This window comes from Chamaea fasciata, unplaced genomic scaffold (assembly GCF_029207755.1).
Source record: "Chamaea fasciata isolate MVZ Bird 193981 ecotype frontalis unplaced genomic scaffold, bChaFas1.0.hap1 SCAF_24, whole genome shotgun sequence".
NCBI classification, from domain to species: Eukaryota; Metazoa; Chordata; class Aves; order Passeriformes; family Sylviidae; genus Chamaea; species Chamaea fasciata.
The window spans coordinates 3,753,629-3,776,214 of record NW_027094109.1 but is presented as its reverse complement, the minus strand read 5'-3'; the positions used below and the strand labels follow the sequence as shown (position 1 = coordinate 3,776,214).

The window sequence follows — 22,586 nt, the reverse complement described above, 5'->3', positions numbered from 1 at the left end:
TTTCCCACGTGGAGCTCCAGACCACATGGTTGTCTGTGTGTTCGTCCTGGAAGTTTTGGGGACAAAAAAATGCAGCAAGTCAAAACAATCCTTGAAATTGTAACGCTCAGCCAGCCCTAACACCAAACATTGATCATTGCAAACCTTTAGAGCTCTGCATTTCTTTAAAAAAATGGAAATATTGGAAAGCAGAAGTAGAGACTGAAAAAAGTGTGATATTCTTGAGGTGTTGATCCATGCTCCTCCCAGTGGGGTGTCCTGTACCGAGCCAGGAGCTGGACTTCAATAATCCTTGTGGGTTCCTTCCAGCTCAGGATATTCTGTGGTTCTGCGATCCTGTTTTGTCTTTATTAACAGTTACCTATTGCTGTTTATGAGCGTGACAAGTGAACGAGTTTATTCCACTTCTCTCCTGCTCCTGGCTGTGAGGATTTGACTGCAGCCTTGTTTCTTTCCCACAATTTCCTATGATCCCATTGTTCAGAAAAAAAACCCAACAACCCCAAAAAACAAACCCCCAAAGCTTTTAATGCAGCTTCTCTTTCTCTTCAATATTTACATTCTTCAAATATTTGTTGACCACTCCAGTGTGTTTACCCTTCAAGTTTGTTTTCACAAACGAGCCTCATGAGTGCCGGGATGTTTTTGTTGCTTTCCTTTGAACTCGGTTATTGCTCTGCAAGAAAATCTGTCTGGTTGTTTGCCACCCTTCTAAACGTGTTCCTGCTTGGGATTAACTGATCATACAGAGCAAATATTTCATCATTCCATGAGGTGAGACTGATCGGCTTCCAGTCACATCAGTGCTCCCTGCTCCTATATCATGGTGCGGGAACATTTTTCAGTTGCTTTCTGCTCTTCCCCTGCTCATCTGTGCTGCTTTCTTGCTTTCTAAATTCTTTAAATTGCTGCTCGTGGCGTTGTTTCCTCTCTTGCACCTGCCTGGAGTAGGTACAAACCCAAGGGCAGCAGCAGGGTTGTGTTCCTGCTTTTCCCCGACGGGAATCAGGCACAGGCTCTGTTTATTTTTCCCCAGACAGGTTTTTTAAGTGTGTTTATACACACTTTCAAGATGAGTCACATTGTTACCTTCTGCGTTGTAGAACCCTCCGTGCAGAAGGTGGCCTTTCCCAGAGTTCCAACTTGGAAATGCCCGAGCGTTGAAGGCAAATATTTTTATTTATTTTAAGCATTTCCTGTTGCTGCCTGCTGTTCTAGCGGGGAAATCGATGGTTTGCGTTGCTGATAAGGTTTAGGAGGGCGCGCAGCCCCTCAGGGTGAAAAGCCAGAGCTTTGTGGGAGCTGAGGAAGTGGAATTTCGAGGTAATTGGAGGGATGTTTATGTCCACGCTGACTGCCCTGCTCCTTTGTCGTCACAGAAGTGCTCCCTGGTGGTTTGCACGGCGGGGAGGACGGGGATGTTTAATAAAGCTCCCCTCGGGATGCCGGGGCCGTGCAGCAGCCCCGAATATTTAATAAAGCTCCGCTCGGGATGCCAGGGCTGTGCAGCAGCGCAGAGAGGCTGCACCAGGGCAGGAGAACAGATGGGTAAGAGCAGGAGAGGAGCAGAAATCCTGGGATTTCTCCTCGGCGGCGGCAGCCAGGAGCAGCCAGGGTTAACCGGGCGATGCGGGACATCCTTAAAGCCACAGCGGGAGCTTTTCTCCCCAGTGGGCAGCGGCCGGCTCGGATGCCAGAGCCGGGCAGCGCATTGCAAAGGCGGCTTTGTTCCAGCCATGCCAAGCCCTTATCAGAGCGGGGAATCTTTTTGTCAGACCCCTTCGGCGGCCGGGAGATGCCTCGGAGCAGCAGCAGCAGCAGCAGCAGCGAGGTTCCCGGGCGGTTCCATGGTGCGTCCCCCGGCAGAACCGCTGCGGGCCGCGGGGAGCTGGCGGAGGAGCGGGGAGGAACCTCCCGGGAAGGGCGATGCGCTGACAGGTGGCCGTGGAATCGTTTAATTCCTCGTTTTTCGTCTCCCAGGCAGGCGGGGGAGTCGTTCCTTGGTGTGTGTGTGTGTGTGTGTGTGTGCTGGGAGGTCAGGCGGCTCCTCAGGGAAAAGGATGCGGGGCTGGGATGGGGGAATCTCAGTGGGGGTGGGAGGGAGATGGGGGGAAAAGACTTAAGGTGGAGAAATATTCTGTCGTCTGGGAGCTGAGCAGCTCTGTTAGTGTTTTTGGTGAGTTTCAGAGTGGTGAGTTTCAGAGCGAGCCCAGCAGATTTCAGGAATCTGGAGGGAAGGGCCAAGCAAAGTTAAGGAAGTCAGTGGGAGCAGGGATGAATCCACTCGGGTTGGGATTGGGATTGCAAATCCGAGGAGGCACAGGGCAGGTCTGAAGGCAGAGACTGGGGCAGCGCTTTGCAGGAGGCTGCAGGAGGCTGCTGTCTGCCTGGATAAACAGATTGGGACAGCTGGGAGGAACGGAGAAGCTGGAATGGCCATAACAGAAAAACACAATGCGGAGGCACACACTGCACCCGCCAGTGCTGGAGGAAGAGATCGGACCACGGACCGTTTTAGGACTATTAGGACAATTTTCCTTCTCCTCATGAACGAGCTGTGAGCTATTCCAGCTCAGTGGAGCAGGGGGAATGGGGGCAGAGGGGTGCTGGGGCTGTCTGTACCAGGAGGCTGCTGCAGCCCAGCCCCTGGCACAGCTCCGTGGGCGCTCACTCTGCTCTCCCCACTGGCAGCTATTGAGGCTGGCAGCTGTCAGGGAGCTCTCCCTTTGTGCTGGGCCTGCACAGGAGCAGCACGGCTGAGGGCTGCTGCTCGGTTCCTGGGAGCAGAGGAGGGGGTGGATGTCTCGTATTCCCAGTGGCATCCCAAGAACTCCTTTGTTTGTGTTGGGTTTGAGGTGAAATTTTGGTGCCGCTTTGTCCCTTCTGGCTGCCTCTGCAGTGTCACTGGAAGTACAGTGGCATAACATTTAACTCTGTCCTGAGGGGAGAAAAGAAGGATAAATAATGGAGGCACTGCTGTGATGATTTCCCAGGGACCTGTAATTAGTGTGAGCTCCTGTTCCTGTTCTTTTTCTCTGTGTGTAGGGCAGCCTTCCCTGGTCGACCTGCTTTCCCCTTCATCCTCCCTGAAACTGGGAGCTGATCCTGCTGGGATGCACTCGGGCCTGTGTCTGCCTGATCTTCCCAGCCCTCAGCACGGTGCTCTAACCCAAATAAACGCAGGAGTTCCTTTTATCAGTGCTCCATCTCAGAGACATCTGTTGGCGTTATTGATGTGCCTGATAATCTTCATTTTCGAGCGCACTGCCTGCTGGATCCATTATCTGTCAGTGCACAGCAAGGGCTGCTGGGGTAAAACATGCACCAGTGCAGGAGAACAGAGCATGCAGTGGATCCACAGGAAAAACAAAAACAAAACAAAAAACACAACAGATGGATTTAGCACCAAGCAGAAGCTGACAGGGAACTTAAAGTGTGTGAGTGTCTTTGCAACACGTGGTCAGGAATTCCAGGCAGGGGATTTGTGGCTGGGCAGCTCAGCCAGCCTTTCCCACTGCATCATTCCAAACTGGAGGCTCCCAGGTGGGATCTGCTACCTGGCCGTGTGCTCTCCGTTTATGCTGGTGTTTATCCTGCTGTGCCTGTCCGTGTTGGGATGGGATTCTCTTGGCCTCAACCTACAGGGAAAAAAACTGCTTTGCCTTGTGCTACTCCTCCTCCTCGTTTTCAGAGATCACATTGGTTTAAAGAATGCCAGAACCGCACTGAACATCCTCACTGACATCACTATTTGTGAACTGATAGCTGTGCTTCCCTCAGGGATTTGGGGCACTCCACGGCAGTGGCTGATGAGGAAACTGTCTAAGACAGATTCTGGCCGTGCTACAAATGCTTCTCCTGGCTGGTGGAGGCTCCAGCTCTCCCTCCAGCACTTGTTGATGCTGAACCTCCCCGGAGCCTTTTTCCCTGCCATCCATCCCTGCCCCTCTCCCGCTCCTGGCTCTCCACGTGCTCATTGTCTGATCCTGGTGTTGGGGACAACAGGTGGGGCTGTGTTTCCTGGGTGAGGTGGGACCTGCTGCTGCTGAATGTCTTTAATTCTGTGTGGTTCCCTTTGTGCAATTAAGGAGAGCTAATTAGCTCCTTTTAGTGCAGTCTCCTTGCAGAGGTAGCTGACCTCTTGTTAATCCTGGATTAAGTTCTTACTAAGAACTGGCTCTTTGTGTGTCCCAGTTAAGATGTTGACACTTTGTTCTCTCTCTCCCCTTGTTCTCCTCCTCCCCCTCTTCCTCCCCATGCCTGTGAGCACATGATTCCCTGCCTCCTCCAGCCCCCACTGCCGTAGGAATCCACGCACTCCGTGAAAATGCCACTGCAGGCTCAGAAATGTCTTGCTTGGTCTGGCACCTGTCTAGGAGCCCGTTTTCCACAAGAGAAAAAGGGAGAGTGCTTCTTGTTGCTTGACAGGGTGTGAATCCTGTGGGGTTTGAGGAGTAGCGCCCATGGGCTGAGCAGGAGTTGTCAAACAGCACCAATATCCCAGCCAGAGAACTGCCCCTGGCCCATGCTGAGCAGTCAAGAGTCCACCCATTCATCCCTAAAGAGGGTGAATGGCAAGAAAAGCAGCTGTGGGACGAGCAAAAAGCAAATTAAACACGTGCAAAATGCTAATTGCCACCCAGTTACCCGCTAGTGCTCATCCTGCTCGCACATGCTGAGGTTGTTGCACTGAGTTTTCCCTCAAGACTTTTTTTTTTTTTTTTTTTTTTTTTTTTGACATTTCTGTTGTGTCTCTTTCAAAGACAAGGCTGGAAACACAATCAAAGGGTGACCCCCTGGTTCTGTCTGAACTCAGCTGACAAGCAGAGATCTTGGGGAGCAGCTGTCCCGGTGGATCTAAGTTTTCAAACCAGGTCATATTAAAGGCGGACAAAGAATTATGGGGGGGGGAAACGAGAAACCCTCGGCGTTTTCCAATCCAGGGGCTCATTGTCGCCTGACGTTTTGCAGACAGACTTTTAAAGGCTCCTTTTTGTTCTGCACAACCGGTGTGGTTTACAGGGAGGGTAGGATTGCTCTGGCCGGCTGGAGAGCTGATCCCAGCCCCACCTGATGCTCTGCAGGCCCGGACACCCGGGCCCAGCTCTGTCCCACGGATCTGTCATCAGCCCCGGGCTTTAATTACTCGGACAGTGCCTCATTTCCTCGGGGCTGGGAGATGCAATATGCATGAGAGTGCTTGTGTTACAGGCGGCGGGACAGCCCTGCAGGCACCCAGGGGGCAGTTTGGGGAAGGAGAAGGCGCTGCCTGCCTGGACGCTGAGGAGCCTGGCACAGGCGTGCCCGAAATTGGAGCATCCTCGGAGGGAGGGATCCCCAGATGTGCCTCTGGTCCTCCTGCAGGGCCTGGCAGAGCTGTGGTGTGTGACCATGTCCTGCTCGCGTTGTCCTTCACACATGAAATAAAGTCCTTACCTTGAGCCTTGAACACCAGACTGGTGTAAGCGACCCCAGCTGACATAAAATGCATTCTTGCAGCTCTTGAACAGGGCAGGAACTTGCCACTTTATGTCCAGAAGAGCTTCCTTAAAGGCTCCTAAAGATCCTCTCCCAGTGCAGTATTATCTAACTTATCACCATGGAATGAGCTCAGTGCCAGGGATGGTGCTGCAGAAATGCAAAAACTGTTTGTCCTCCCAAGAGTTTGGGGTGAAACTTTGCCGATCTGTCGAAGTTTGTAAAGCTTTTGAGGCGCTGTGTGGTTTTCCAAACTCCCCATAACTTTGCCCCTTGCACACCACACCAGATAACTTAAGAAGCTTTTCTCTAAGTAAGTCTTGCATTCTTACTACTGGTCTTAAAGTGTTTTTGGAAGCAGGATTTTGTTTGATTCGTCTTCTCTCCTGACAGTCTGAAGGGTGGGTTAGACTTAACCTCGTGTCCATCCTGCCACTCCATGACCTGCTTTGAGCCTTTGTGTGTTCCAGGTGTGAAGTAGCCGTTATATAGAATTTATCACAGCATTTGGGTGAGTGTAACTCACTTGACTATTGAAAAATATCTATTCAAACCTTAATAGTCATCCAGACTAAATATATCAAAATTTATGGAGGCTAAGAATTATGTTCTCACTTTTTGGAAGAGAATGAAACACTGGAAAGATCCGTAGGCTGTTAAACAAAATGGGACCATTCAGATATCTCATTCCAAGTCCTGTTGAATGCAGAGCGTGAGGCTTGAATTGATTCTGGTTCGAGGTACAGAACAGTGTTTGGGAGAACACAAACCCTTGCATAATAATGTCTGCCACAGATGGGCAATTGAGCCTTGAATTAGTTACAGTGGTTAGTTTTGTTTGCTTCCCAAAATAGGTTTCTCTTGTCTAGTCAGGGTTCATCCAGCTTCAGCTTCCAGCACTTCCAGCTGATCCCCAGTGGGATCAAACCTGGATTCCAGGTGAGCATTTAAATCTTGCCGTTCCTTGGCAAGGACTCAGTGCCGCTGCCTTTAGTGCTGGTTGCTCTCATCCGAGTTTATCCAGGTTATCCACTCACTGAACCTGGATACAATCCCGGACATGGTGTTTCAGTGGGAGTCACACCATCCTTGGGCACGGGGAGCGGGGAAAATTGAAGGTAAAATGTCATTTCCTTGAAGTAAATTTCTAGTTCTCCAGCCGGCAAACTTTGGGAAGCATTTCAAACAACAAAATTGGCATCAGGCTGATGGATGCCATGAACTTTCCAGAACAGTGGCACATAAACAGTGAATTGATGTGCACCTGGGTGTAATCTCTGAGTAGTACGAAGGTGGTGGTTGTGGTGTCCATACAAAGGTGTGTATGGTGGTGCTGCTTTCAGCTTGAAATCCTTTGAATCACGCTGGTCTGAGCCTCCTGCAGCACCTGCTGCTCCCACTGGTTTTGATGATAGAGAAATGATGGATAATCAGCCTTGTGGGAAGGTGCTCCTCTGGGAATCAGCACTCAAGGCTGGGACTGATTGTAAAGAGGAGCGAAAATGCTCAGCTGTGGTTATGGAAGGGGCAAAATGCAACCGAAGCAGGCAAAGGGCAGAGCGATCAGTGTTTCCAGCATTCAGGAACAGCGCCCTGTGTTGTCAGTGTGGCCCTGAGGGGTCACTCACAGCACCCTGAGTCCAATAATTCAGTGTAATTCCACACTTGTGCTTGGATCAAGGGTGTTAGTACAGTTCCAGTTCAGTTCTACACCATTTCCTTGCACACACAAGGCCTGATCTCATAGACTGGGAGCTAAAGTGCAAGCTGGGTGATTGTTTTACTCTCTTATCATCCTTCAGCATAATTTTTGTTGTACCAAGGGGGATTTATTATCCCTTATTTATTGTAATGGAAGGGACTGAAATCCATCTCCTTATTCTGGAATAAAGATGCCCCCCAGCAGGTTTGGAGGGGATACAGCGTCCCCAAAAGAAACACCACGTGCTAATGCTGAGAACGCTGTAAACTTTGCTTGATAATGTTTCTTTAAAAATCCTCGGCCTGTTTACACATGGATAAGCACTGCAAAAGAAAAAAAAAAAAAAAAAGGGAAAAAAACTCCCACAAATTAGGTTCCTAGACGGAGCTGGCTAAATTGAGTCGAGGTCACCTTAAACTCTGAATGAGCGTTGTTTAATTCAGCTCAGATAATCCACGCGGCCGCTTAATTAGGGTTTAATTTTCCTGCCTGTTCCTGCTTACACGCTTTGAAACTTTCTCCCCGCAGCGCGTGTGCGGCAGGGAGGACAAAACACGATGTTTCCAACCTGTCGGGGTTTAACTCCCGGTGTTTGTTGAAGCCCTTGGCAAGAGTTTAGGGTCGGTTTTTTGGGTTCCTCGGGGGAGATGCGAGCGGGGCACGCAGGGAGGGAGGCGGTGGGTGCATTATGTAAAACGCTGGGAGGACAAACACAGCATTTCCAACCTGTCGGATTTGAACTCCTCGGGTTGTTTAAATCCTTGAAAAGCATTTGGGGTGTCTGGCATTAGCGGAGACGCGAGCGGGGCGGGCAGGGGTGGGCGCGTTGTTTAATGCTCTGCACACACAGAGAGGACAAACACAGTGTTTCCAACCTGTCGGATTTTAACTCCTAGGCTTGTTTAAATTCTCTAAAAGTGTTTGAGGCTTTCTTTTGCATTAGGGGGAGACTCAAGCCGGGTGGGTGCATTACTTAATGCTCTGCACACACACAGAGGACAAACACATTTCCAACCTGTCGGATTTTAACTCCTCGGGTTGTTTAAATCCTCGAAAAGCGTCTGGGGGTCTCTTTGGCACGCGAGCGGGGCGGGCAGGGGTGGGCGCATTATGCAAAGCGCTGCGCACGCAGAGAGGACAAACAAAACATTTCCAACCTGTCGGATTTTTAACTCCCGGGGTTGTTTAAACCCTCTAAAAGCGTTCGGGGGGTCCGTTTGGCGTTAGGGGAGAGGCGAGCGGGGCGGGCAGGGGTGGGCGCATTATGTAAAGCGCTGCGCAGGCGTGTGCGCGGAGCGTGTGCGGCCGCACCGGGCAGCATCACCGGGGGGACGGGCATGGGCATGGCCGGGGCCGGGGCGGCGTGTCCGGCTGCGGCCGCACGGAGCCCCTGAGAGCCCCGGGGAAGGGCCGTGCCATGCTGCAGGAGGTGAGTAACCCTCCCGGCTGGCCGCTGCCGAGTGCATGAATGAATGAACCCCCAATGAATGCCGAGCGATCCCGAGTGAATTCCTAGCTGCTGCTGCTGCTGCCGGTGCTGCTCTGCGCGCCCGCTCCACGCTCCCGAATGGCTGCCAGGTTAGTGCTGTCGCTGTCCCCGCTGGCTGTCACACACGTGTGGCACACGCAGGGCTCGGCTCCGTCGCACACAGGCAGATTAAAGCTGGAGTCCATGTTGGTTGCTGCTGCTGCTGCTCTCCGTGCGGGGGGCTGGAAAGCAGGCGGCGTGACATCATGGTGCGGAGATGCTTCGTTCCTCTTCCTTTCCGCCGGGCTGATCCCTTCATTTTATTTCATTTCATTTCATTTTATTATTTATTCTGTTTTCTCTCTCCCTGTTCTCCCCCCCCCCCCACGCACGTGCCCTGCCTCTCCTGCGGGGCGGAATTGCTCAAACAGCCTTTTCGATTGTTCAAAACAATGGGCAAATCTGATTGTTTGCGGTTTGGTTTGTTGTTTTTTTTTTTTTTTTTTCTCCCCTGCAGCTTTCATCCCCCTCACCCCTCCTGGTTTCCCCTTCACGGCCTGCTGTGTCCCCCATCCCCCATCCCCACGGGGACAGTTATTCCTGCCGTAACATCTGGGTCCGGGGGAAGAGAGACAGGCAGGAGGGGGTCGGAGCTGGCTGCGTCACGGAGCTGCTGCAGGGATATGGTTGGGTTTGTTTGCCCATGTGCTCCCTTGCCTCTACAAGGGCTCGTGGTTCCGCTCTGCCTTCCTCCGCCGGTGTTTGTGTGTTTGCACTGATGGGGAGAGGCAGGATTTGGTTTGTGCAGCTTTTTCAGGCTGTGCAGTCTATACAGGTGGCTTTTTAAAATTATTTATTTTTTTTATTTTGGCTAGGGAGAACAGTAGGAAGTGGGGATCCATCACACTATGTGTGTTCGCAGACAGGGAGAATCTGCTGAAGGCCCCCCAAATTCGCATTTTCTTAGATTACTGGTGGCTGGCATTGTCCTGTGCATCATGGAAATGCTGGTTTAGAAAAGAGTACGTATCCCTGTTCCTTGCTCCATTAAATCACATGCGTCTGCAGGAGAAGCTGGTAAATTTAGGATGGAGCTTGTGATTTTGACTCAGTAGGATGGAAACTTCAGGTCAGATCTTCGGGGTGTCTTTTACAGCAGTGCCGTGACTCGGAACCCCCAACATTCTCTTGGAGAAGCCCCCAGCTGATAAAGGGCTGGATGAAGAAAGAGAAAATCTCTTGCAGGAGGGGCAAGGTTGGGCCAGGTCCTCAGGACAAAGGGCAGTTTGTGACTCTTGGACTGGAGGGGTCTTGACCCTCTCTGTTTTTAACTGGGAGCTGGCCAGTGCTGCTGCATGGCTGGAGCAAAGCAGGGGGAAATCAACCAGGAATTGTCGCGTTGTTATTTTCAGAAAGGTAAAGGGAGGAAACGTCAGGGGCTGAACAAAGGGAAGTCGCTTTGATCCCAGCTTTGAAGATCACAACATCTTCCATTAACTTGTGACGGCTGACGAGCTGTGGGAGTGAGTGGGAAGATGCAGAGCTCCAGCTTTGTCTCCTGCTCCTGATGCACAATATCCCTGTCCGCCCCCGCGCTGCCTGCGAGGCGTGCCCAGAGCCTTCCTCACAGCCTTCCTCACTTCTTTAGAGCCCTGCTCAGAGCCTTCCTTAGAGCCCTGCTCAGAGCCTTCCTCAGGGTCTTCCTCAGAGCCTTCCTCTGTTCCTCAGAGCCCTCCTCAGGGTCTTCCTCAGGCCCACTGTGGGCTGAGCTTTGTGGAACCCCTGCCACAAGGCTGGGATGTGCCCAAGGGGACAGTGCTGTGCCAGGGGTAAAGTCCGGGAAGCCTCGCTGGAGTTACAGCAGGGAAAAGTGCCTGAGCTCCTCTGGAGGGAATCTGGGACTGGTGTCACACCTACATCGCCACCCAAAAGTGGGCCTGGGTGTTTATCACCAGCTCTGTTGCTTTACCTCGCTCTCCCTTGAAATGAAGCACATGTGACAGCAGCATTGCATCCCCAAACCACTGAAGGATTCTGATGTTAGCTTGGATACGACGAGGATTAAAATAAACAGGCTCAGATTTATTTTAATTTTTATTTTTGTCCTTTGAGCTGTCAGGTTTTCAAAACTTTTCCTCACATCAAAGGTGGTTTACCAGTGTCTGTTGTTGTTTTGTTTGTTTTTTTTCAACAAGGCTTGCGAGCTCTCTTCTGCCCCAAGTTCCAGGCTTGGAGATGTTGATGGAAGCATCAGACATTGCAGCTCTTGCTGTTGTCAACAACAAGAGGTGTTGACTTTGTGGTGGGGAGGGGAGGAAAACAAAGCCTGGATCTGCTCCTCCTCGGGAAGCGCAGCTGTAGAGTGGGTGACCTGCAGGTGACAGTCCTGGGGCCGTGTCTGTCGCCTTCGGGGTGGGATGTGAAATTCTTACTTGGTGCTGTTTCCCCTTCACTGCTTCCCAGATTCCTTTGTATTATCCATCGTGCTTTGTTTTATGTGGCCTGCCTCCCTTTGGAGCATTGGAATTATAATAATTTGTGACTGAGGGAGGGGATTAGGGTGTGATTTACAACCCGTGGTGGTTCCCTGCGCGTTACTGACCCTTTCCAAGTCGTGACTGGTGCATTATTTGACTTCATTATTAAGATCTATCTTGCTGTATTTCAGAAACATTTTCCAGCTTTTCCTCGGGATTTTTGCAGCCACTCCAAGCAGGAAGGGAGAGGTTTCGTGGGGAGTTTCTGTGAGAGATGAGGCCGATTGTCCATGGGTCTGTCTCCAGTGGTAACCGGGATCGGGTGATCCACGGGGACAATGACATGGTTAATAATGCATCTGCCCATCCTCGCACTGCTGGCTGTGGGCAGAAGGCAAATTCCTTCCTAATGCTTGCAGTGATTTGCTAATCCTCTGAGGCATAATAATTGCATTAATTTTATTTCATGAATATGTAAACATGTGATTGGATGTCATGGGAGGACAGCATTCTGCAAAATGTCAGAATAAATCTTAAACAAGCCTGGACTTTTCTGCTAAAAAAAACCGCGCAGAAGGCAGACTATTTTTATGATTCTTTCCAAAGCACTTGTCGTGAAACTCTCCTTGGTTTCTGCACAGCCCTGCAGGTGTCATCGCTTTTTTGACTTATTGCTTTCTCTTTTGTCTCTCTTGCTGGGAGGGAGATGTAATAGAAATATAACATTTTGTTATTGCTTGTAGAGCACTGGTGGGCCCAGGGAATTGCTCCAGGATCCGTGCAGGTTTTCATTCTTGGATTATCACTTTGAAGGGAGTGTAGGTTGGTGATCAAAAGTTGTTACCATCTGCTTGCTGTTTGGGAGACTGCATAATGAGCTTCTGAATCTCCTCGTTTTCCACTGATGTCAGACTGGATGGCAGAGAAGTATCTTTGTAGGCGTGTAATTAACCCCTCTAATAGCTGTTTCTGAGAAGAATTAACTCTTTTCAACGCTCCAACCAGGCCTGAGGTGCCTCCTTGACCTTGCTGCTCTTTTCCAGACTATCAGCACAGTTCTGTGTTGTCGTCCTCGAGGATCTCCTCTGGTCTTGTTCAGGAGAGTGTAGGCACAGCCTTGACTTAGCACAGCCCTTAGATTTCAGACAGAGAGGGTTCAATATGTGCTTCAATATGTGCTTCTTCGCTGCTTTGGGGACATATTGCTCAGCACTTCCCGAATTCAGCTCAAATTGCAGAACAAGCCCCAATCCTGGGCCTGGAAGAGCTCGTTAGCAGGTCGGTGCTGCAGGGAGAAGTGAGTAATTGCAGGATGACTCTGGGAAAGTGAATTCTTTAAAAACTGACTGAAGACTTGGAGGCCTTTGAGCTTTCCAGATCAGGACTTCCTTGAGGAAATCCAAGGGGTCGAGAAATGCTCTGCAGGGAAAGGTGTCCCTGGTGTTTTCCCTGCAGGGAACGGTGTCCCTGGTGTTTTCCCTGCAGGGAACGGTGTCCCTCGTGTTTTCCCTGCAGGGAACGGTGTCCCTCGTGTTTTCCCTGCAGGGAACGGTGTCCCTGGCGTTTTTCTGCCCCCTGAGGAGCTGGTGGTGGTCACACCAAAGGTGATGAATGCTGTGTACCCGGGACTCCTCCTTGTTTAGCTGAGCTGCTCTAGTTGCAAAATTCTGTGGTCCTTTTTCTGCTTCTTGCTGAATTCTGCTTCGTACCCTGCAAGTGGCAGAGCCAAAGGGATTTGCTGTGTCAATCTGTGTCACAGGTGCTGTGACAATGCCCTGCTGGAGGTGGCTGCTGGCTCTTGGGGCCCCTGTGATTTGGGAAGGAGCTGCTGCAAGGGTGCCTGTGTCAGTCGGTGATTTCAGACCTGCTGGGATGGACAGACTTCTGTGTCACTTCGGGGCTGCCCGGGTGTCATTCCTGCAGAATTCATTCAACAGACTGCAGCGAAGTCAGGTCTCTTGTGGAGTTCTCCATTGTAAAGAGCTCCTTTGTAGTTTTAAGAACACCAAACTTAACTTGTGGAATACTTTTCCCAAAAATGACTGCTTGGTGAAGCTCTGCTCATCACCTGCTTCAGATCCTTACAGGGAATACTCTGTTGGAGGCGGGAATTTGGCCTTTCTGTGTCTTGCCTGGCGTCTCAGGGCAGGGTTGGCCAGGGGCTGGTCCGTGCATTGCCAAATGTTCTTTTTCACCAGCTCAAGGGAAGCTTGTGGGATCCCAGAATGGTTTGGGTTGGAAAGGCCCTTAAACATCATCTGTCCCATGGGCAGGGACACCTTCCCCTCTCCCAGGTTGTTCCAATCCCCATCCTTGGGATTCCAGGGACAGAGCAGAAACAGCTTCTCCGGGCACCCTCTGCCAGGGCCTGCCCACCCTCACAGGGAAGAATTCCTTCCATTTATCCCACCTAAATTTCCCCTCGTTCAGTCTGAATCTCCTACTCCTTGTCCTATCACTACAATTTCTGCTAAAACAGACAAGATGCTGGCAGGCTGCAGGTTCTTCACTGGCACTGCTGCAGGTGTTGATGCTTTTCCTCCACGTCTGAGCCGAGTTTGGCCCCTTCCCATCCACGCCAGGCTTGCTGATGGTGTTTTGATGAGGTTTCTCCTTTAGGGACGTAAACCGAGGGGACAAACTCAGCCTTCTGTGCTCTGAAAATGCTCCTTGCAGGGGTTTTCACCTCGGAGCAAAGGGGCTGCTGCTTAGGTGGGCTTGTTTGTGTTCTGTCCCTCACTTAATGTGTCTCATCTACTGAAGGCCACTCTGCGGGGGGATGTGAGGCCCTGAATGAGCTCCGGGCAATTAGGTCTCTAAAGCGTCATTTATTACAATTATTTTTTTTTTCAAAGTGGGTCAAGCCGTTTTGGCATTTCAGGCGTTGATTCCTGGTTCAATTGCAGGCCCTGGTCGCCATGGCAACTGCAGAAAGCGTTCGTCATGGCTGTGCCTTGGGCTGGATTCAAGCTCCAGGGAAGGAGCAGGAGCGGGGCGAGTTTAGAGGGGCTCAGGGCAGGGGCAGCCCCGTGCTTTCTGTGCCCGTCCACAGTTCAGTTAACAGACTCGTCGTTTCCTCCGTCCGTGGAGTCCCTCGTGTGAGAAATGTTCAGCTTTTCCCAGTCATCAGAGAGCAGGAGGGGAATTCAGCCCTCCTGGGTTTGGTATTCGTGCCACCGACTCCAGGGAGAGCCAAAGAAAGCCTGGGTGTTATTTTTGCCCCCCCCCATTTCTGCGAAGGTGAGAATCCACACACACCTAACATGATATATGTGGATGGATTTACTTTTTTGAGCTAAAAAAACAAGCTTGGAAGACAGAATCTTGCCCAAGGTCGTGCTTGGCAGAGCTGGCACCAAAATGTGTGGCCATGGCAGTGTGAGCTGGGCAAAAATAAAATTGCCGGCTCTGAGCAAGTCAGTGCTGATGCTGCTCCTGTGCAGCTTGCTGGGCTGTGACTGAAAAACCCACCTTGAGGAGCTTTGTGAAGCCACAAAAAGACTAAAACAGCCCCAAACTTGCCAGCATTTTTCATCTTGAGTTTCACCTGCACGTGATGGCAGCTGCACCCCCGGGTTTTGAGCTGCTCATTCTGAGCTTTAATTGAGCAGCAGCAAAATCTCACAGCTGCAAACTGAAAGCAAACAGAGCCTGGACTGAATTTGGCTTGGGCTTTACAGAGCTGCTCCAAACTCAAGCTCAGAGTGAAACTGTGAACTCACATGAACCGAAAATGAGACGGAGGTTGTGCGTGGTAAACTCAGGTTTTGTGGAGCTGTAGGGGAAAAAGGAGTTCGTCTGTTCAGAGGGGTTTAGCCCAGTGATGTGCCAGCCAGGGGAAATGCCTTCAAATTCTTGCCTTGTGTTTTTGGGCACCTCTCACACAAACCAGCTTGTGTTGCCTCAAGCACGCTGGGGGCAGGCAGGACCAACACAGCCTCAGAATTCAGAGGTTTTAACAAGAAGTCTGCTTTTTCTACAGTCTGTGAAAATGGCAGTTCAGAACCGTGTCCATCTCTGGCGCCGCTGCTGATCAACTTGGAGTCACTAATACAGCTCTGCTGGGCTGCTAAAACTGAGTTTAGCAAGAAAAGGAGCAGCAGGAGCAGAGACAGCTGAAAATCTCTGAAGGAACCTGATGTTCTTTTAAATACTTCAATAAACTAAGAGATCCCTGATAATTTCACTTCATGTTATACCTAAACTGCTGCAGGCAGTGCTGCTGGGAGGATGGTCCAGATCAGTTTTTTGATTTGTCTTTTGCTTCAATTATTATTTGGGGGAGATTAAATCTTGCATATTGCTACAGTTCTTGGTGCGCTGGTTTAGCATTCAATATTCCCGTGCCTTGTCCAGGGAAAAGGAGGGCACAGGACGAGATGACGTGACAATATTTCACTTGGGGGTGTGCCATTGCTGCTTGGGAAGAGCCCCAAGCCAAGGGGGAATTGCTCTGGGGCTGCCTTGGGGTTTAGGTGATATTTGGGCAGGTTTTTGTTGGTCTGTATCTATATTTCTCATCCTCCTGAATAGAAGTAGGTAACAGAACAGAGTTTAGCCTGATCCACCTTCCTGCCTACAGAACGTTTTGCAAACCCGTTTTCCCGAGCCTGTTCGTTGTCTCTATGAAATCCCACGCTTTGTAGTGGTGGAAGCATCTTCTCAGGGGCTCCTGTGAAGCTCCGTGCTGCTGTTCCTGCCCCGTGCCGGCTCCTGGGAAATCTGATTCTGGCCCTGTTTGCGTAAGCAGCTCGGCTGTGTGCTTCCTGCAGGCTGTCCAGGGAAAGTTTCATCACTTGTGCGCTGACAACAGCGGTGAGCAAATAAAGGATCATGTACGAGACCAGTTCATCCAAAACCAAACCAAGCCAAACCTGGTGGTGACTGCTGCGGGAGTGTGTTGTGCTGGCTGCTCACGTCTGGCTAATGCTTGTGCAATGGCTTTGGCATCTTCAGAGCTAAGGAGGGATGGGTATGGCTTTTCTCTGGGAATTAATGGAACCTCAGGCACGTGTTCAGCTCTTCTAGATTTTCAGGGAGGAAATGACCCTTTTGGAGTTCCTTCATTGTGATTGCTGTATCTAATTTGTCTTAAATCATGGCCCTAAAGAGTCTGATTGTAAAACTTCTTCGATTCAGTCCCTTGCAGCTGTAATTCCTCCATCCTTTTCCTGCTGCCTCTGTCAGATGTGGCCTGTTTGGTGTTGCTCGTGAGCTAACAGGCTCCTGGAGAAGTTAACCCAGATCCAGTCCTTGCATCAGCCCGGGCTCCTCTGTAACCTGCTGGCTTGAGCAGGGCCAGCTGGAAAAGCCTCGAGGATGTCTGGACTGGTCAGAAATAGATTTGACTCCTGAAGGAAATGAGTGACTGAGGGGAAAAAATGGGTGTAGTGTGTGGTGTTTGGAAGAGTCTGGCAGGAAGGAGAGGCATCAAAAGAGAAGGAGCAGTGAGGAAATCTGAGTTTTCCTGTTCTGTGTTAGTGTGTACGTTGCTGGCTTGCTGATCTAGGTGTTGGGGCATTTGCTGAGGAAAGAGGATGAGAAGTTCCATTCCCCTCATCATTTCTGCAAAACTCTGAAAGGCCTTGCTTTTCTGATGAAAGAGGAATTTTATTTTATTTTATTTTATTTTATTTTATTTTATTTTATTTTATTTTATTTTATTTTATTTTATTTTATTTTATTTTATTTTATTTTATTTTATTTTATTTTTTAAGAAGAGGCTTTTAGGTCACGGCAAACCATTTTCATGCCCGTTTCACGCGGGAAAGGATGGTTCTGCGCAGGAAATGCTGCATTGAATGTCATCATGACTCCCCTCCCTGAGCCCCAGCATTTCTGATGCTCTTTGATGGGGTGTTTTCTGAAAGATGTGACCCTGTTTTCATGCATCCTGTTGAGAAGAGCTGCACTAACAGAGGAGGGGCAGAGTGAGGCTGCATTGAGAACACACCGAGAGGAGAACACACCTTCTTGGGTGCACATTTGACTTTTCTGAGCTCAGGTCACCATTTGGAGCTCCGGGAGCCCACAGCAGTCAACGAATTCGTTCTTGTGGGCACTGCTCTGTGATCTGAGGGGTTGAAGGGTGGGTGGAGAAAGGCCCTGCCAGCAGTTCCTCTGCCTCTGCTAAACCAGAGCCGCCTCAATCCACCGGGGGCGACTGCTCAGGAAGCGGCTCTGCCTGCTGTGCCTGGGGGAGCCCCGCGGGCGCTGCACAGCTCGGGGTGCAGCAGCTGTTTCACTCTGGGCATGGTTTAACCCTGCTCTCCTTCTCCCTTCCTCTCTCCCCGCAGTACTGCCAGTAACTCCAACCGCAGCACGCCCGCCTGCTCCCCGATCCTGCGCAAACGCTCGCGCTCGCCCACGCCGCAGGACGCCCCGGGGGACGCCATGGTGGAGAAGGGCTCCGACCACTCCTCGGACAAGTCCCCGTCCACGCCGGAGCAGGGGGTCCAGAGGAGCTGCTCCTCCCAGTCCGGCCGCAGCGGGGCCAAGAACTCCAAGGTGAGGGGCGAGCAGAGGGCTGGTGTCCCACGTGTCCGTGGTGCTGGGCTTGTGCTGCGCTGCCTTTGTCCTCTGCCCTTTCTATCTCTGACTTCCCTCCCTCCCTCTTCCCCCACGGTATTTCTGAAGGTTCTCCTAACCTGGAGTCCTGGGTCAGCACAGCTTTCTGTAGTCAACTTTTTTCTGTAGGATCATTATGGATGTCAGGATAATTCTTTTTTTTTTTTTTTTTTGTGTGTGGTAGAGTTTAAAGAAGAACCTGCAGAGCTCCCTCATAGAGGACCCTCGATTCGAGGGAATTCAAATGTGAGGAGGGAAAAAAAAATTAGTTCCTGCAACGAATGCAGCAGAGTCAAGGTCCTGTTCTCTGGGAGGCTCTGTGGTTTTGAGAAAGGCCTTGAAAAATCAGCTGTTGCAATCACTTTTTACCACCTGGATCATGAAGGGGCATGAAATAAATAAAGTTTCCCCTGTGAAGGGCCTGTGCATTTCCCCAGTCCTGTCCAAGCCCTCTGAGGTCAGTTCAAACGGCACAGAATGAGTTTTCCAGCCCTCTGCCCATTCCTTCCATGGCTGCAGTGTTATGACTTGCCCAGGGTAGCTGATATTTTCCCCAGGCAGGTTTTGTGCCTTTGGACCGTGTCAGGACCAGCCTTGTCTTTGCTGTGCAGCGGAAGAGGGTTTCAGGTTTGGCTCTAGGTTTTTTTGGAAGCACTGGGGCCTGGTTAAACACACACGAGAGCCTGGGGTGCCAAACACACCTTTGGTTATAACCCTGGTATCAGTGATAGCATGTAGATAAATATAACACTGTTAGCTGCCAGGAGCACTTGTGTTGGCCCAGATTTTGGAAGTGAGCTGTTTCAGCCTGGATTATTTCACAGGCAGAACTCTGATGGCCCGTGTAAAGTGAATTGTTAGATCTTTGCCTGGTTTATTGCTGGACTGTGTCACAGAGAAGAAATCTTCATCCCCTCCCCTTCGTGGCCACTCAGCAGAGGGAACAGGACTCAGTGGCCCACATTCTGATCTCTCACCACTGTGGGGGCAGTCTGTGAGCTCCAAAGAGGGGGGGAAAGGGTTTTTCAAGCTGAATCATTGGCGTTCTGAGGTTGCCCTGGAGGTCAGCCTGGCTTCCTGTGCACACAGTGACCTACAAACCCCGTCCCAGGGCTGGTGACGCCCTCAGCACGGGGTTGCCAGCACTGTGCTCCCAAAGGGAAGCCGTGGGATGGGAGGCAGGCAGGATGTGCTTGCAGCCACGCTGGGGATGCTCACAGGGAAATGGGCTCCCTGGGAAGGGGGAACCACAGGGAGGAAGGAGTTGCATCGCCCTGCCCCTCAAAATGCTGCGAGTTCAGGTCATGGGAGTGAGATTTTTACCAACAAGGTGGCTGCTAAAGCTTAACTTCAACTCCTGGTGCTTTCCGCAAGGAAGAAGGGGGTACAATGCTCTCCGTTGGGTGTGTGGGTTTTCCTTCTCTTGATCTGCGAGGTAATTTTTTTCTTCTTTCCCTAATTTCTCTCTTTTCATTCCTGCATGCTTTCTCTCCGATTAAGTCACACAAGCGCCTCTCCAAAGTAAGCCTTCTTTTTTCTCTCCTGTCCCCCACTGTAGAGCTGTCTCACCACTCAGGAACCCTCCCCGTGGTGCTGAGTGCTGACCCCAGTCAGGCATTCTCCTGCTGTGGCCGTGAGAATGCCAGCAAGAGCTCAGCCCCGTGCCTGTAGCTGGAAGCTGGGTTCACTTACATCACTGGCATCTCGCTGGGATTTGCTCACACAGACTGAGAACTGGCCTGTTCATCACGGCCGCTCCCAAATCAGCCTTTGAGTTCTGCTTGCCCCTCTCCCTTGGAGTGAGCTGCTGCCTTTGCCAGGGAGAAATCCTCTGGGGTTGAACAGGACCGTGATCCCTCCTCTTTCCTGTCTTCTTCCTCCATGATTTCAGGAACAGGAGTTGTTCTCCATGACTTCTTCCCTGCTTTTCATGATGAATAGCGTTTTTGTGGCCAGTGATCTCGGCTTACTGCCCTTGCACGCTCTCCTGTGTGATGTAAATACGAAAGATCAGTGATTTCAAATGAACCCAGCTTGAACCTGGTAGAACAGACCTGTCCCAAATGAATTGTGAGAATTCATGGGCTCGCTCTGAGAGGTGATAAGTGGAAGATCCCTCTGTGGGTGCTTGAATTGGAGATAAGATCATTTGGGGTTTGATCTCACACCTCCGTGCCACCCTCCGAAGAGTGGGAAAACCAGAAACGCAGGTGGGACGTGGTTTGGGGGAAGTGCCAGGCTGTTGGCATTTCCGCTCCATGAAAGCAGAATGGCTTGGATGGCTTCACAAAAATCCACAAAATCCTTGTCTTGGCCTTTCCCCAGCCTCAGGTTTTCCTTCTTAGGCAAGTTCTCAGAGAGCAGTGCTGGCTCGGTGTCTTCCCTTGGTCGTGGTCCTTGTGACCGGCCCGACCTTGCATGACGTGCTGGTGTCTGCTGGAAGCTTCTTGACGTCTTTTCTTTAGACAGATTGTCTTGTGCTTGGTATCTGTAGCTGGGATAACTGCAGAGGAGCACTGTGGGACTCAAAAGTCTCAAGGTGAGGTGTGAAAGAAGTGCTGTGGAAGGTCTGGAGTAGCAGAGCCCTGACAGGATTGCTGGTGAGTAGAGGTGTGTGAGCCAGGACAGGCTGTGGTAAGCTGCAGGTGCGGAGGGTTTTTAGGAGAGGGATTGGTGGGAATGAGCCTGGAACAGAGGGATGTGTGTGTAAAATGTGTGTGCAGAGGTGCTGGGAGGTGCCTGCAGCCAGCCCCTGCTTCTCTGAGAGGGGAAAAGCCCAACCACGGTGAGGCAGCTGGAGAAACTGGAGGGAAGTGGAGCCCAGAGGGAAGGGGATCCCAGGCAGGACCCCCAGCAGCCTGTCAGAGCCTCCTGCCCTGCTCACACAGAATATTCTGAGCTGGATCCACGAGGATCATGGAGTGTGCAGCCTGGAGCTCTGCTCTGTGCTCCACAAGCTGCTTCCTCTGGCACAAACGCAGAATTTTCAGGCATTAAACCCCCTGCTCCTCGCCGCGCAGACGATTCTGTTGTCTGCTCGTACAGGGAGAGGTTAGGAACAAAAGAACTCGAGGGGCAAAGATCTTAAACTCTCCTTTCTCAGCCTCTTCTCCTCTCCCCACCCATCTCCTGCAGGAAGAATGGTTTGGTTTCCCAGCCTGTCTGGCTAAGGAGGTGGAACAGCTTGAGCCCATGAGTTTGCTGCTGTGTCGGTACAATCGCTGACAGATCTGCTTGAGTTCCCTGCCCTCTTTTGTCTGTGGTGTTCTGTCGTGCTGCAGCGCTGCCGTCAGAGGGAGTGCTCCTCCAGGAGTTTTTAAGCACTGGAATTGTCGGAGGCAGTGCTCCTCCAGGAGTTTTTAAGCACTGGAATTGTCAGAGGCAGTGCTCCTCCAGGAGTTTTTAAGCACTGGAATTGTCGGAGGCAGTGCTCCTCCAGGAGTTTTTAAGCACTGGAATTGTCGGAGGCAGTGCTCCTCCAAGGAGTTTTTAAGCACTGGAATTTTATCCCAAGGGAATCTTTCCTGGAGCTCTCTTTTCCACCCTGACACCACCACAGTGCCACAGACTGAGTCAGCTTTAGGCTTTTCTGGAGCAGCTTCCCAAGCTCAGGAAAAAACCCATCTTTTTGCTAGTAGCCACCAATGAAATATGTATTTTTCAACTATTTTGCTCTTGCCCGAGAATAAAAGTGATTTTCCTTCAGATCCTTCCCAATGCCTGTAGCTAACGGCGAATGCTGAGGATTAATATTAAAGTTAGGAGGAAAATGCCAATTTTGGTGCAGGTGTGCTGGTGGTTGTAGAACAGTTTAGAACAATTCAGGTCGGGAGGAATCTCAGGTCTCTCCCCCAAGCCGCTGTTCAAAGCAGGCTTAAATCGCCTTGCTCTAAAGCCTTGTCCAGCCACATTTTGCAGCTCTCCAAGGCTGGAGATCCCCCAGCCTGGCCAGGCCCCTGCTCCAGTGCTTAACCGACTCTTGTGAACAGCCTTTTTCCTCCTCTCCAAATAGAACTTCCCCTCCTGCAGCTTATGACTGTTGCACCCCGTCCCTCCAGTGTGCCAGGATGAGAAGGGCTTGGCCGTGTCTTCTCATTCACCCCTCCCACCGGGTGGGACAAACCCCCTTTAGGTAGCAGGTCATGAAATCCTGATCATTTGGGGCTGGGGGAAGGGTTTGGGGAATAAATCCCATCATTTCCCTCGGGTTGTGGCCGTTTAGAAGCCGGGTGGGCAGAGCAGCTTTTGCAGGTGCACGGATCAGGAGAGAGGGCTCTGGAATCTGTCCCGAGCTCTGGTTCTGTGCCTCTGCCTCCCCAGAGGGATTTAAGGATGCTCCTGGAGCTCTGTGGCCCGTCATTCACGTGGCACGAGGTTTCTGTTCCCCTGGCAGCAGCAAGGAGTGAGTTGTGCTGCTGCTGCCGGTGATGCTGAGAGGCAGAAACTCTGTCTGGGTGGAGTTCTCAGGGTGAGGTTTAATGTGTGAGCTGTGTGCTGGTCCCGTGACCTTCCCTAGCGGCGCACACGCACGGGAGGTCACTGAATCATCACTATTTAGAGGCGACAATTGAAGGCTTAGAGAAAAGATTCCATTTTTCACATCCCTCCAAAGCTCTTCCTGGTTACAGCCCCCTTGTAACCACGAGCTCTGCTCTGTGCTCCTGTAGCATCATCTCTGCAAAGCAGCCCCATCTTCCCCCTGTCTGTGTGCAGCCCCCTCCTTCTGTCACTCATTTATTTTCTCTTTTCAGTTCTAATGCTTACGGTTTCTTTTTCCAGTATGACAGACTTAACCTGCTCAAAGTAAGAATATGTTTTTTTCCTTTTTCTTTCTTTTTACCCCCCCTCCCCTCTTCATTTTACCGTCTCTTGATTTTCGCAGTTTGCACTTCCC

General features: G+C 51.0%; 1 protein-coding gene across 10 annotated transcripts in view; it reads left to right on the top strand.

Moving 5' to 3' along the window:
* The window catches only part of GRAMD1B (GRAM domain containing 1B), a 96,092-nt gene that overhangs the window by 39,094 nt on the left and 34,412 nt on the right, over positions 1–22,586 (top strand). For 7 of the 10 annotated variants that reach the window (XM_066203468.1, XM_066203467.1, XM_066203472.1 and 4 more), the window contains one exon: positions 17,422–17,632. In XM_066203468.1, coding sequence (XP_066059565.1) covers positions 17,422–17,632 — 211 coding nt within the window. Of the gene's footprint in view, positions 1–753; positions 775–6,076; positions 7,801–8,642; positions 8,759–17,421; positions 17,633–22,586 lie in introns of those variants that run through there. The other 3 variants (XM_066203471.1, XM_066203473.1, XM_066203470.1) reach the window with 3 other exon arrangements.